The following is a 14,544-nucleotide window of genomic DNA, read 5'->3' as shown; positions in this document are numbered from 1 at the left end:
AGGACATGTTATAAATATGGCTTATAAATTGGCATTTGGGAAAATGGTGTTGAATCTACTGCCTCCTTACCCTTCTCTTTTTAGAAATGTGTGTCTAGAAGGTGTTTCTCAATGCAGTTTGTGGAGTGTTTGGGGGGACTATAACAACCCAAAATGTTTTCCAAGTGTGGCAAAGGGATGAAGGAATGTTTTGGAATCCTCGACCAATTTCCCCTTGTAGGGGGGCACTGTTACATGAGCTGAGAATTTACAGCAACATTTACAGCCTACGAGGGAGTGAGCAACAGAGACGGTGGCAGTGTAAAAACACTGTAAGCCCAAGGGTTGGATGATGGCCTTTCCATGAGGCTGTGCTCATGTCTGTAAGAGCAAGAAGGATGCAGTCTTGTCCTGAGGGTGCTCCTTGCCTTCTAGGAACTGGAGTCCTCAAAGCAAGCTGCTTTTGTCAAAGAGGTGTAATCATCACTCTGTTTATAAAAACAGCAAATGCTGGTCAAACTGTAAATTTTCTGTCATTTAACCAGCCAGACTTTTTTTCTTTCTCTTTCTTTAACAGTTGTTACGACCAAATTAGCTGTTACTGCTTGACATCAAATTTAATAGCATAGTTTGTATTTTTAAATACTTTCTCTTGTAATGATGCCTCTCTTTCTATCCTTTCCTTTCCTCACAGAAAACACACAGACAAGTTTAAGAAAGTCTCTCAGAATTGCCTCATTTCTTTTCTGAGAAAGTATGTACTATTTTTAGTACCATTTAAAGTCTTTTTTCCCTTCTTTTCTTATTTTTAAGAGACATATTGCTGCTCTTTCACCCTTTCCCAGCTGTCTGGAGTATTTTTAAAAAAAAATAGTTCAAGAGGACATTACAGACTTGTTAAATCTGAATTTTGGCAGAAATTTTTAAACTTTTGCTATAGCACTTCAAAGTTAGAAGGAACTAGAGTTTGAAAATTGATGCAGATATAAGATGGCATATTTAATGACAGATGTATCTATAGAAACCTGTTAAGATGCAGATTATCCCCCTGGGGAGGGGAGATCAAAACTGCCAATCTATAAAATATACTTGTTAGGGGAAGGCATGGAATCTATCTCTGCAAGCACTTTGATTGCAGGGGACAGTGTAGCAGCATGTGGCATCATAACCTAAGAGCAGACAAATCAGCTTGATGACTTTCAAAGCCAAGAATACTGCTGGAGGCAAGGGTACTCCAGTCTAGAAGAAATTAAAACATATAGAGACTGTTATTAATTCCAGATCTATTTTTGTGTAGTCAAATCTGTATGCAAATCCTTAGCATCTCATTTTGGCAGATTAATCTAAAAGTGAAGAGCGGTATGTGAAGGGAATGTAATGATAAAACACCAGAGATGAGAAATATTGCAGGGGGAAAGATGTAAGCTGTGTACTTGATGTGAGGGGCTCTTTGTGAAGAGAAGCAAATAATTTTGCTTATTTGCTTATTTGATTATTTTATGAGGAAACAATGCTCTTCTTTCTCTTCTTCCTTCACATCTTTCCCCCCAAATTAAGGTGTGCTTTCAGAATGGAAATGCATGACCCAGCATTTTGTTTCTGATGTGTTTCCTCTAGTTTAACATTCTGGAGGTATTAATCTAAATTACTATGGTTTTTATTTTTCAAAATACTAATCTGATGTGTCATGTTAGGCATTGTGCTGGGAGTGAAAACAAAATGTATGTAAAAAAAAATCAAATTACAAAATATTAGAAAAGATTGTTTTGTGTGTTTGTGGCTGATGACCACTAGGAATGTGAAGGCTGCACAACAGTGTAGAGGCAAATAACAGATTGTGAGATCAGACATAGGAGCAGTCATGGCTTTCTTGTTCTTGTGTGTGCACTTCCCAGGTGCTGTGATGGGCAGGGTGTGGCACAGTGCGATGGAAACAGTTTGGAAAGACCACATCTCATCCCAGCTCTCCCTTAGCCTGTGAACATCTCTGAGCTGGAAGTTTGTGCTGCTGTCCCTGGGCAGGTGCCCAGTGCAGGCTGGTGCTTGCAGAGATGCACCCAAGTAACAGCATCATTTCTCCCTGCCACTGCAGTTCACAAGAAGACTCTAAAATAGATATGTTTGTAGTTTCTGCTATTGGTTCTTGGCCCTACTCAAGTTATTTGGAGGGATAAGAGGGTACTTCTGTGTCAGCAACTGGCTCAGCTCAGTAGGAAGAGATCAGCAGATAAAACTTGGATGCCGAGTGCTCTATGTGTACTCTATGTACCCTCCACATTTTTTGCTTTGGACTAGGTTTGTTTTGGTCCTCTGGCTCAAATGTACCCAGTACTCAGATGGTACAAAGCCAGAAGACCAATTATTATTTCACACCCTTATGCTGCCATTAGGAACTGGAGCACAGCTGTTGCACATCTGGAGCAGAGCATGGGGGAGGTGGCAGAGCTGCTTCAAAATCATGGTTGGGCTCTGAACCAGAATGCTGCCCTTGGTGTAGCTGGAGGCTGGCAAAATGAGGATTCCCCAGCACAGAGCTTGGGGATAAAAGGAATGAAACCAACCCAGAAACCTTGTTGGGACTGGGCCATAGCACAGCCAACAGGAATGTAAGTCACTGTGCTGCTGTCCTGGCTGAAACAGGGTATGCCCTCACAAAAAGGGAAGCATCAACAAAATGTAATGATAGATTAAATTCCTTCCTTTCATTGCTGTGGATTTTGTCCACTATTGGCATGTGCCATTAAAACTGTAATATAATTTGCCTGTCAGTCTGAGTATCACTGGTATGTGGCCACTGACATTTCCTAGTTCTGCCCAGAGCTCCTGGGAGGAGGAAGGTGAGGTGTAGCATACAGGTGTTATTTCTGATTCCATCTTCCTGTGGGCCCAGGGTGGTGGCAGAGAGGGACCTGCAATTATTGTCTGCAAATGGGACCTGTGGCACTGCTGCAGTGACACCATGTCCCCAGAAGCCTTGAGCACACTCAAAAACATGTTTGCACAGGTAAGATTAAAGACTGAAGAAGTTTTCCATATTTTCTTAGTGAAATTTTCCATTTAAAATGAAATGAGAATAGGATGATTGGGCATTAAACATCTCTTTACTGTGTTGAGGTAAGTAGTTGGTTTGCAGCATCTCCTTGGGTAAGACTCTATTCTGAGCTCTTCTGAGGTGCTTTACACCATGCTTTTGTGACCATTACTGAAAAGTAAATGGTGTAGTGCTGTTTCTGGTCACTGTGGAGGAACCTTCCAACCTAAGTTTACAACTAAACTAGATGTTCTCTCTATAATACAAAGTACAGAATTTCTTTCTGATATGTAGGTGAGCACAGTTGCACAGGTTTGCACTGTGCTTTCTAGCTGGCAGTGGTATCCCCTGTCATGCTCCTGGTGTGGCAGAGCTTCTCTCTGACCTCTTCCTTCTCTTTCATGTAGGCTCATCTCCTCTTCTTTCAAACTGTGTCACCTGCTGTATGTTCCTTGGAACAGGGATGGGTTTTGTCTTTATGTCTTGATGAAGGCTGAATGCACAGTTATTTGTAAACAGATCAATTTTTATCTAATTTTTGGCTCATAGAATTAGATCTACAAAGGAAGTGTGTGGGGGTGTTTATTGTTGCTATTCTGAATTTCTGTATGTTTGACTGCTTTTCCCCTTGTAAGCAGAGTAAGAAGTGCAGGGGAATGTAAGCAGAAGTGGTGGTATGTAATGTAATTATTGTCTGCAAATGAATTTTGGAATTGGTTATTTTGCTGTACCTGATCTTGCTCCTGGCTTTGCTTGTGAAAAAATATAACCTGTATAAACTCTTTTATAGGAGGAGTAACAAATACTGCACAGTATCAAAACAGACTCATGGTCTATGATCCTAAGCAGGTGAGTATCTCTGTTATATATGGTTTGGTTTGCATCAAACAGTTCTCTTGGCAAATGCATATAAGGATTTTGTAAGGCTGAAAGCACTGACCATTTGAATTAGTGGTGTTTTAAATTCACTTTGTACTGATATGTGAGTTTAACAGAGTAATGGAGACTCTGACAATTCATTATATTTTTTAAGCCTGTAGGCATTAGAAACATCTTAGATTAAATACAGAAATGTGCTTTAAATCCCCTGTATTTATCAGTATTTATTTTGGTTTTTTGTAATCCAGCAGCCCTGGGCAATGTATACTCAAAGTCAGTGTCCCAAAACTGCTCCTTGTCATTGGCATTTCTGCTTTGAATTGCATATATGGGCCTTTTTGTTTCCTGCCTACTTTGAGAACTGTACTACCTGGCCATGACTTACTCTGCTGACTGCAAGGGTGCCTATCATTTCATTACCCAAGCACCTAAAATATCTTTTAGGGATTATTTCATACATTATGTATGTGTTTTGATTAGGTTAGCACAGCTCAGTAACCATTTCAGAGGGTTAGGGCATGGTTATGCCCTCTTGCTTGTATTAGGAATTAAAAGTCCTAAGCTTGCAATCAGAGTTGCATAGCCTGATTTACACCCAGGTGGAAGAGTATTGACTTTTCTGATTGTAGGATAGGGGCTTTGATTGCTGTATTCGGAACAAAATTGTGCCAGGAGATACTTCTGTGTGGTTCCCACCGACATTTTAATGCATAGCACATATGGGGCCTGAAGCAGAAACAGGAGATGACACACCTGCCTCACTCTTTGAGGTGCAGTTTTATAATTGACTGTACAAATGCTGACTGTCCTAAATCCAAGTAGCAATTACAGGCAGCAGTCTTATTTTGCTTGTGAGAGGGACATGTATTTGGATCCCATGTCTCTATTGTGTACCTTTCATTTTGATTCTTCACTTGCTGGTGTGGAAGTTGCTCCCCAGAATAGCAGTTCTGGGGCTGCCTCGGTGAGCAGGGCTGACAGTGAGGAGCCCAGCCTGGCACGTGAAGAGTTACGGAGGAATTGTGCACTTGCATCCTTCAAACGAGGTGCTCTTCGTGTTTGTACACACGAGCTCTTTTTAAAGATTCTGCTGGCATATTGTTTACGGTGGGTACTGGAAACCATCACATCTGCTCGCATCTCGCACGGAATCTCAATAGCTCCATCACGGAGCCCCAGCCCTGCTCCTGCGCGAGGCCTTTGTGGTGAGTCGATAATGCCTGCCATCTGCCACCGAGCACACAGCTACCTGCCAACAAGCCGGCTGCGCTGACCTCTGCCTCCCCACCGCTGATTAGTATTCACACACCGCCTTATTAGAAATGACCCCGCCAGGCCCCTCTGTTTCTCTGCCTTTGCAGCGCTTTGAGGCTCACCTGGCAGGCACTGCAGTGGAGGAAGCTAAAGATATAATCAGGGGATGCAGGCAGGCTTTGCAAAGCAGATGGTGTCTATAGTCTGGTGTTAAGAGACTGGACTACTAATGCAAACATTAATGCCTAATATTCAACTATTACACATTGAAATGTATAGCTATATATTGTGGAGGTTAAAAGGCAGAAGGTTTAGAGGCTCTCGAGTTGCTGCACATGCATCACAAAAAATTTCCTTACAGGTTTTTAACTTCCTCCACTTAAATTAATCTTACCCAGTGCCAGGCTGTTTAATTTGGTGTGCATAGCAGGAGCAATTGTTTTCTCAGGTATAAAATACTGTGCTTTAATCTCTTGTCTTCCATGTCTTCTTGACTGTCCCCTAAACAGGTAAAATTCTTGAATATTGTTAATGAGTAAGAAAAATATGCAAACTTTGTAAGTTCCCACAAATAAAGGGTTAACATTAAACAAAATACTTGAATCACCTGAGACGATTCTTTAGGAAATTATTTTTCCCTGTTGCTTCATTCCCCAAGGATAAGATCAAATAAGCTTCTGCATAACGAAAGGTAGAAGAATCTCTCTTCTCTCATAACAGAGCTCATTGGTACAGATAATTTTAGCACTGTATATAAAGGAGACATCTAATAGTCTGGTTTAAGGAGCATTTGCTACTGAGTTATAAAGAAAAAGAACCTTGAAACCTGATGAGCTAGACAAAAAAACCACCAAAACACAGAAGAAGAAATAAGATAAAATTAATGAATTTAAATGTGAGAACTGTAAAACACATGTTGAAAGTCCAGTATGTCTGGTCAGCGTTACAACCAACACACGTGTAGCATATGAACAGAACAGCTATGTGCACCTGTGATTCCTGACCAAGGGTGAGAAGCAACCGGTAGCTGCTGTTTTTTGCACTACCAGTATAGGTGTGTCCTTGAGCAGTGCTGAGATAAGTTCCCTCTGTCTCTCTTCCCAGAATAAGTGGCTGAGCCGCAGCCCCATGCTGCAGAGGAGAGTGTATCACTCCATGGCCGCTGTGCAAAGGAAGCTTTACGTGTTAGGTGGGAATGACCTGGACTACAACAACGATCGCATCCTGGTCCGTCACATAGACTCCTACAGCATAGACGCCGATCAGTGGACCCGCTGCAGCTTCAACATGCTGACAGGTGAGCATTGTACCAAAGGCAAACTCACTGCTGTCGAACTGAAACATCTTTTCTCTTTAGATGCCTTTAGTATGCAGAACTCCATGACTTCACTAAATTGCTTCTGATTTAGAGATCACTGTTAGCCAAGAAGACACTTTTGATTAAAGGTCTTTACATTGTACATTAAATTCTGAAGAAGGTGCACATAAATTTAATTTAATTAAGCAGTCAAAAATAATTTGTCATAATATTACTGGTACTGTTTTCTGATTTTCCAGAAGCTTGCCTGTGGTATTGGTTTAGCTCCTTGTTTGAGTGTAAAAGAGACTGATGTGTCTTTTACCATGATAACATGATTTTGTAATGGTTTCTGTTGGCATTATAGGGCAAAGCTTTCACTGAAATCTATTAACTCTTGCTTATTTCTAAACAGTATGTTCTTGATAAATTACCCAAAAGGAGGTATCCTCTTTGGAATTTTCTCAAGTCAGAAGTGAATTGAGCACTTAGTTGGCTACAGGAGCTGTAAAGTTCTTCTCAACTGTTACTGGGAAGAACTGTTACAGTTGGAACTTGCAAAGCACTGAGGCTCACCGTCCCTGCCACCCAGTGCACCAGAGTTCACCTCCACCTGATACAATTCCCACATGTAGTGTCTCCTTGAATCCCTGGGAGAGACACAGAATCATAGAACTGTTTGGGTTGGAAGGCATCTTAAAGATCATCTAGTTCCAACCCTCCTGCCATAGGCAGGGACACCTCCCACTAGACCAGGTTGCTCAAAGCCCCACCTAACCTGGCCTTGAGCACTTTCTGGGATTGGGCATCTACAACTTCTCTGGACAACCTCACCACCCTCACAGTAAAGACTTTCTTCTTAATATCTAATCTAAACCGTCTCACTTCCAGTTTGAAGCCATTCCCCCTTGTCCTGTCACTACATGCCCTTTTAAAAAGTCCCTCTCCAGCTTTCTGGTAGGCTCTCTGCTGGTACTGGAAGGCCACAATTAGGTCATCCTGAAGCCTTCTCTTCTTCACGCTAAAAAGACCCCAGTTGTCTCAGTCTTTCATCGTAGGAGAAGTGCTCCATCCCTCTAATCAACTTGGTGGCCTCTGGTGGACTCACTCCAACATGTCACTGTCCTTTCTGTACTGAGGTGCCCAGAACTGGACACAGCACTGGGGTCTCATTGGAGTGCAGTAGAGGGGAGTCACCTCCTGAACCTGCTGGCCACACTTTAAGACAGGCATGTGATACATTCTTAGAGTAGCATCAGCAGTAGGGTTGCTTGGTTTCCAAGTCAGGCCACCGGAGTACTTGATGGATACTAGGGAGAGAGGTATAGATTAAAAAGGTATTACACATGGTCAAACAGAACTAGTTTTTTGCATGTCTTTTGCTCACCAGTTAATTATTTTATTATCTGGAGGAACTGATAGCCTTTGAGAAGGATGTCATCTGATTTGCAACTGCAAAACCCTGGCACCTCAGGCACTGTCATCATTCTGGAGCTGACCCTGTCCCACTAAATGCTGTGAGGCAGCCTCTTCTCTGCTGCCTAAGAAGCTATCTAAGCCTTTCATTCTCTCTGTGCAACTGGCAGTAAAGGTGTCTGTTGCACTGCGCAGTGCAGATTTTTTAGGGCTGTATTTTTCCTTCAGAACTCCCAAACTTGTTTGGAGCCCGTTGCTATGGGGATGAACTTGCACAGCAGCTCCTGCAACTTTCACCATTCTCCTAGCTGGAGGAGCAGGGCTGAGCAGTGTGGGCAGCATGTGAGGAGCACTCGGCATTTGCAGCCTCTGGAGCTGTTTGGATGTTCATGTCTGATGGAGGCTGAGGGGCAGGTGGGGACCATGCCTGTCACCTGTGCCACACGTGAGGAGGGAGCAGATGGTCCCCTGCTCAGGCACGTTATTGCTCCTCTGGGCTATCTCTGGGCAGCACCAGGCACAGCTCCTGTGGAGAGCAAGGAGCTGCCCTCATGCCTCCCCTTCACTCTCACATGTTGGGAGTTCTGAAACAGTCAAGTTACTGCCAGGAGTGCTTGCATCCCATTACAGAACTCCAGCATTCAGTGTTAAAAGGGTTAATTAAACACTGACAGTGGTTTCTATTTCCTTCTTTGCTTTAGGTCAAAATGAGTCTGGAGTTGCTGTCCACAATGGCAGAATATATTTAGTTGGTGGCTATTCAATTTGGACAAATGAGCCTTTGGCATGTATCCAGGTGAGTGATTTAGGTTTCTTTTAAAGTCTTTTCCAATAACTTTGCAAGGGTAAGTTTTGCACAGTTGTTATTAAAGAAGGAAAATACATGTGAAGTGGAGAGATTAGGGATATTTCTTATGCAGCCACTGAACCTGCATAAACACAGAGAGGAAATACTGTAGGTATTAAAAGCATTTCCAGATGAGCCAATAGATGAAATTCCTCTAAGATATTCCAGTAAACCAGGGGTGAGATGTCTTTCCTTTGGCAAGGTTTGGATAAAATAATGTGTATATATTCACAGGTTACACAAGCAAGTTCAAAAGTAAAAGGGTTGCAGAAATGGATGATGGGGCTAAGAATTTTTTGCCCATATTGTAATTTTTCTTTTCCTTCCAAGTGTTTCTGAAGGGCAGCCAGAGTTAACAAGTTGTTCATTGACCAAGTGCACTCAGCCTGTGACCTGCCCTGCTGCTTAGTGCTTTAAAGCAGTGGAAGTTTTTTGATCCCTGCTCTAGACAATATGTTGTTCAGCAAACTCTTCTATTCTCCCATCTCGTATAAAAGCAGCTCACCCAGAGATCCATGGCTTTCAGGGATTTCAGTACAGAAATTAGGAATTCTTATCTTTCTGCATGTGTCTGAGTGAAGCAGTTCTGCATCATAGCCATTGCTTTGTGGCCAGCTGGGCAGTTACAGACAGAAACTTGTTTATATCTGTTTCTGCACTTTTGCTGATAAACAACATTTTCATTAGCTTCCAACTTTTTGGATTTTAGAACTTCACTTCCAAACTGTCCCATAAGACTAGAAGTTAGGCTTAGCATAAGAAGGGAGTATGTTGGGATGCTGAGCTGCTGGTCTCACAATGAATGCTTTGTAGTGTGAATTTGTAAAGAGTAGATCATTCAAGATAAACAGTTAAAAACATGTTCTTCTCATTCTATAATTGTATTTTAGCAAGTTGTTGGATACCATACCTAACAATTTATTGGAAAAAGTCATTCAGGCTGGCTTGGATATATAGAGGTAGCAGCTGTGCTCCACCAGTGGGTTCATTTATAATCAACAGGTACTTTGCAGTATTGCACCTGGGTTTAAATAGGGCTTAGTGACAAGCAAAAATGATCCTGGGATCTTGCTTTCTTAAATGGACATTTGTCCACATCCCCAGACTGGTCGTGAACTGGCAGTCTGCCTGACGCAGTCACCACATAAAAGGGAAGAGAAATATAATGAGTGATTTGGCAGAGCTATGTGTGCTGTCCCTTCTCAGCTGTTGGCAGTGTGCCTGGCTTTAACCAGCAAAACTAGCCTTTTTATCTTTCAATTAAGGAAAACTGAGGTTGCTCTCTCCTTTGGAAGAAAAAGTTCCACTTTTTTCAAATACCTTTACCTACTGTAAGTCAGTCATTTATTTGGCATTCCCATCTTCCACAGAGCTTCTGTGCCCCCAATATACCACCGAGCTGACAAATGATTTATGCTCTGTGCTAACAGGAGCCCCTGTGTGCAGAGTAACCCACCTGCACAGCTGCACATTCTCCTGCCAAGAAGCAGGATCCAATGGCACCATTTGCTACCGAGTGCCTGAGCACTCAGATTTTGGGTTGGGTGATAAGAACAGCAAATGGATCACCAGATCCATAAATAATCTAAAAATTATCTGAAACTACCTTTCCGTTGGGATTAGTAGTAAATACATGTGGTGGGTGCCAGCAAATTTGTTTAATCTTTTTTCTGTGATCCCAAGAGTATTTTGTGTGCTTTGATGTGCAGGTGCTGGATGTGAGCAAGGAGGGGAAGGAAGAGGTGTTCTATGGGCCTACACTCCCCTTTGCTTCCAATGGAATAGCAGCCTGCTTTCTTCCAGCTCCTTATTTCACATGTCCCAACCTTCAGACTCTGCAAGTGCCTCACCACAGGATTGGCACAATGTGACACACTCCTTGCGCTTCTCAGAATCAGAAGTGGAGGTGGAAAACATCAAACCCTGTGTATTGAAGGGTTTCTCTGGATCAGTGAGAAGAATCAATCCACTTGGGCTGCTGCTTTACCATCACACATTTGTCTTAAAGGATCATGGCAGGCAGGAAGGAAGCTACAAAACCTGTGTGCAGTTTCTCTCCTCGGCCTCAGATGTAGAAGCAAATACATGAGAGTGTTGGGCATTTCTACTGGTGACTACTTGCTACCTGTGTACTTCATTTCCTTATGCAACTTTGTCAGGCATTGTGGATGCTCTCAGCTCTTCCTGGGCTGCTGCTCTTTGGAGTTTGCACATTCAGTTGTTCACCAGTGGCGCTTTCAAAGATGATAAAAAAGCTCTGTTTATGTTGACAAAGATGATATAATACTGTGCTAATTATGCAACTTACTCGATACCTTTGGCAAAAAAGAATAACAAATGTGTTGACTCCCAATTCCAAACTCCATAGTTTAGTTTCTCATTTAATAATACTTCATTTGAAATTTAAACACTTCAAAACAGATTAAAACGAAAATAAAAAACAAACAAGCCCTATAGGATATGAGGAACAGATAAAAATTGTCTCAGCTGAAAGGCAAAGAAAATGAAGCCTCATGGTTAAACTCAAGTCTGAACTGAATTTGTTTGTCTGAGAATCTAAAGATTGTTTGGGATGTCATTTACCAAGGTCTACTACCAAATAAATGTTACCTTCTGTCATATGATCAATTCTTCCTGCCAGCTGCAGTCTTTTAATGGTGGAGATCAGCCTCTTTACTGTATAATTAAAATGTGCCATTTACTTAATATTTTTAATATCCAGTTTGCAAGGGGTCGCCACATTTACAATTATCAATGAACAGTCTCATTTTGTCCAACATATGGTCCCACAAATCACTGGTCTCCCGAGGCTAAGCAGGTGTAGAACAATGTCAATATTTATTTATTTATTCTTTCAGTTTATATAGTGTATCTCCATTCCATTCTCCAGGCATATGCCAGTTCACAGCAAATACTCTAACCTGGTATATTTTGGCTTTGCTTGGCTACTGCAGCCCCTGTCTCTTATCTCTGTGTTTTATTTACATATTGAACAAAAATGTCAATGTTTGTAAATATTAACCAAGCATGTAATTAAATCTTTCTCTATTTCTGATTTATGGATACTCTGCACTTCTCTGCCTTACCTCCTGATCAGCTCCCTGCCACTGTGCTGCCTGAGCAGACCTATCAAATTCCTGCTGATGCTCTTGCTAATGCCACATGTGGAATACGCTGTGGCAGTAGCTCCTGCCTGCTGGACAGGAACAGGTTTGACTTAGTCCAGTGAGCAGTGCTTTCAAATGAAATGCATCTTTGAACTTTTAAGGGTCTGGTTACAGGGAGGTAGCTTGATTACCATTTGTGACTCCTGCTGGGCAGTGTACTTGTGGAACATCACCTTTCCTTTCCCCTACTTATCAGGTTAGAATGTTTTATGGTGTTTTGTTTTGTTTTGGTTTGGTTTTTTTTTTGCTGAGCTTTCTCACTCTCATTGCCTCAAGCCAAGCTGCAGCTGCACTGTCTTTGCCTGGCACACTGACTCAAGTTGCTAACACATCTCCCTCTGTGCACCAAGCAAGCCTACATCCAGGCAGGACTTTTCTCTATGCTGCATGGGAGCTGGATAGGCTGTACATCAAGACATATTCTAGTTTCTTGTTTTAATTTGTTTGATCTTCTGGAAATCCACGTGTGAGGGACAACTCTCTGAACAGGCCATTTACAGAAACTGTTTTCCTGTGTGGGCTGGAGGGCCCAAGCCAGGCAAGTATTCAAGCTCTGACTTAGGTATGGCTTTCAGAGTCACTAACAGAGTACATATCTCATTTTCAAGAAGAGGGTGGCTAAAATAATCAAAAGGTGTGCAGGAGCTTTGAGTCTCATCCTAGAGGTACCACACCAGGTGAGTCATCAGCTTTTGTTTCAAGAACTGACACTTCTTTTTATAAAGCCCAGTGCACTTCTGGACAAGAGTGCAAAATATTTTTTCTGTGTCTCACCTTAGTTCAGAGGCTTTTATTCCTAGGCTTCATAGCTTACCACAGCTGTAGCTATGGAATAATTCCTAAACTGCTGCTTCTGGAGAGCAAGGGGAGGGATTAGGATAGATCAGGATGACTACTGAGCAGCGGCAGAAAGTGGCAGCAGTGGTCTGGGTTTGAGAAGCAGAGGGGGGCAGCTTCCTTGTGCAAAGCAGCATGTGCCTCTTGGTTTGAGGTCTGAAAGGCAAGAAAATGATCATGTTTGTTCTGCCCTTTAGACATTTTTACTGCTCTGGTTGTTATCACCAATTGTCTGTACTGTGAATGGCAGTTTCAAACAGCTGTGCAATTGCATTGTATTGGTTAGGGGTACCTCTGCCACAGAGCCTCAGGACAGCACATATGCTCCTGTTAGTGTCAGGATTCTGCTCTGGCTCTTAATCATCAGGCTCCACTGATTACAGAGGTCTTTCACAGCAACCTCTTAGTCACTTTTGTGTCACACTTCCTATCTAGGTCTTTCTACTTTTGTTGCAGGACCTACAGGGACAGATGGAGGGTGCTTTGCTGCACCTGAAGTCAGAAAATGCCTCATAGCCCTTGCCAGATGAGCAAAATCCAGTTAATTATTGCCAGGTAAGAAAAGGGAACAGTAAGGATGCAAGAGCAGACAGAGAGCACCCTGCTGTGGCTGAGGGGTCTCAGCTGGAAGGAGTGAGGATGAGAAAGCAAGGCTGGCTTTACCTTCCACCTGCAGCTGTGCAGGACTCCTGCAAAGCGACCCCGTGAGCTGAAGTTTTTGAATCACCATGGCCTCGGTCTGCCATCTTTCCATTGAGTGTTTCTGGCTTCTGAAACTGCCATGGTTGCAGAATCCTTTGTGTGACCTCCTGATCCACCTCTGATGTTCTAAATTTTGTACCATTTCGGGCAAACATACAACTCTGAACCCAACCTTCATCCTACCCCATCCTACCCACTGGTTTTGGTATGTACCTCTGACATGCAGTTTAGCTCGGTTTTTCTGCACAGCCTTAAAGCTGTCCAAAACAAGAATATTATTACCACACTTGCTGGTTCTGTTGCCAGAGTCTGATTATCACAGTGTGAGAGCAGATACAACACAAGTAATTTATCCAGCTGGGAGTGTACAAGGTAATGGGAAAAGCTGCAATGAGAACTCACTAGTGCTTCAGGGAAAGAGGTGTTCTTACCAGTGAATAATGCAGCAGCAGTCACTGACTGTCCCATTTGGAAGAGTGCAATTCTGTGCCCTTAACTCCTTAGATTTACACATTAAAGCTACTTACATCTGCAACTATGATTTTTGGGCAACAAGGTCTTAAAGAGCTGTACTGAAGAGCCATTCTCTGATCTTTTTCAGGCCACTCCCATAAAGTAATATTGCATCCTTTATATAGCTTTAATTAAAGTATATAATTTAAAGAAGTATATATACTTTACCTTTGAGTCCTAAAATGTGTTATCGCCTCTTAGCTATAAATAACCACAAGGGAATCAGCTGCTTAGTGCTTCTAATCCAAAAAATACCCGATTTTCACAAGCAGCAGCACAAACAGCCTCTTCTGTCACTCTTGAGCATTTCACACCCAAGTGCTGACTAAACACTCACATGTTATGAGCCAGTGTGCAGCAGTTCTGCTTCTGCACAGTAATGTTTTTGCAATCCTTCGATTTCTAGTTGTGGCTTACAATTTTTTCTTAGTTAAGCAGCTTTTGGGCAAAGTTCCTGACTCTCAGAAGAACTGAAACTTCTGTAACTCTTTTTTGTCTAAGTTTGCCTTCCCCAGTTACCCTCCCCCAAACCTGTACAGACATTTAGTACATCAGTTGCAGAATCGTGGAGAAGTAGATAATTGAATATTCACACATGCAGAAACAACCCAGGCAGAATGTG

General features: G+C 42.3%; 1 protein-coding gene across 7 annotated transcripts in view; it reads left to right on the top strand.

Moving 5' to 3' along the window:
- KLHL32 (kelch like family member 32) overlaps nt 1-11,758 on the top strand; it is a 144,092-nt gene extending 132,334 nt beyond the window's left edge. For all 7 annotated transcript variants that reach the window (XM_085056302.1, XM_085056304.1, XM_085056299.1 and 4 more), the window contains 4 exons: nt 3,801-3,859; nt 6,248-6,440; nt 8,558-8,652; nt 10,413-11,758. In XM_085056302.1, coding sequence (XP_084912428.1) covers nt 3,801-3,859; nt 6,248-6,440; nt 8,558-8,652; nt 10,413-10,574 — 509 coding nt within the window. In that variant the 3' untranslated portion in view covers nt 10,575-11,758. The remainder of the gene's footprint in view (nt 1-3,800; nt 3,860-6,247; nt 6,441-8,557; nt 8,653-10,412) is intronic.
- Nucleotides 11,759-14,544: the final 2,786 nt, after the last annotated feature.

Source organism: Lichenostomus cassidix, chromosome 3 (genome assembly GCF_008360975.1).
Source record: "Lichenostomus cassidix isolate B80296 chromosome 3, HeHo_3.0, whole genome shotgun sequence".
NCBI lineage: Eukaryota > Metazoa > Chordata > Aves > Passeriformes > Meliphagidae > Lichenostomus > Lichenostomus cassidix.
This window is presented reverse-complemented; position numbering and strand designations above follow the sequence as displayed.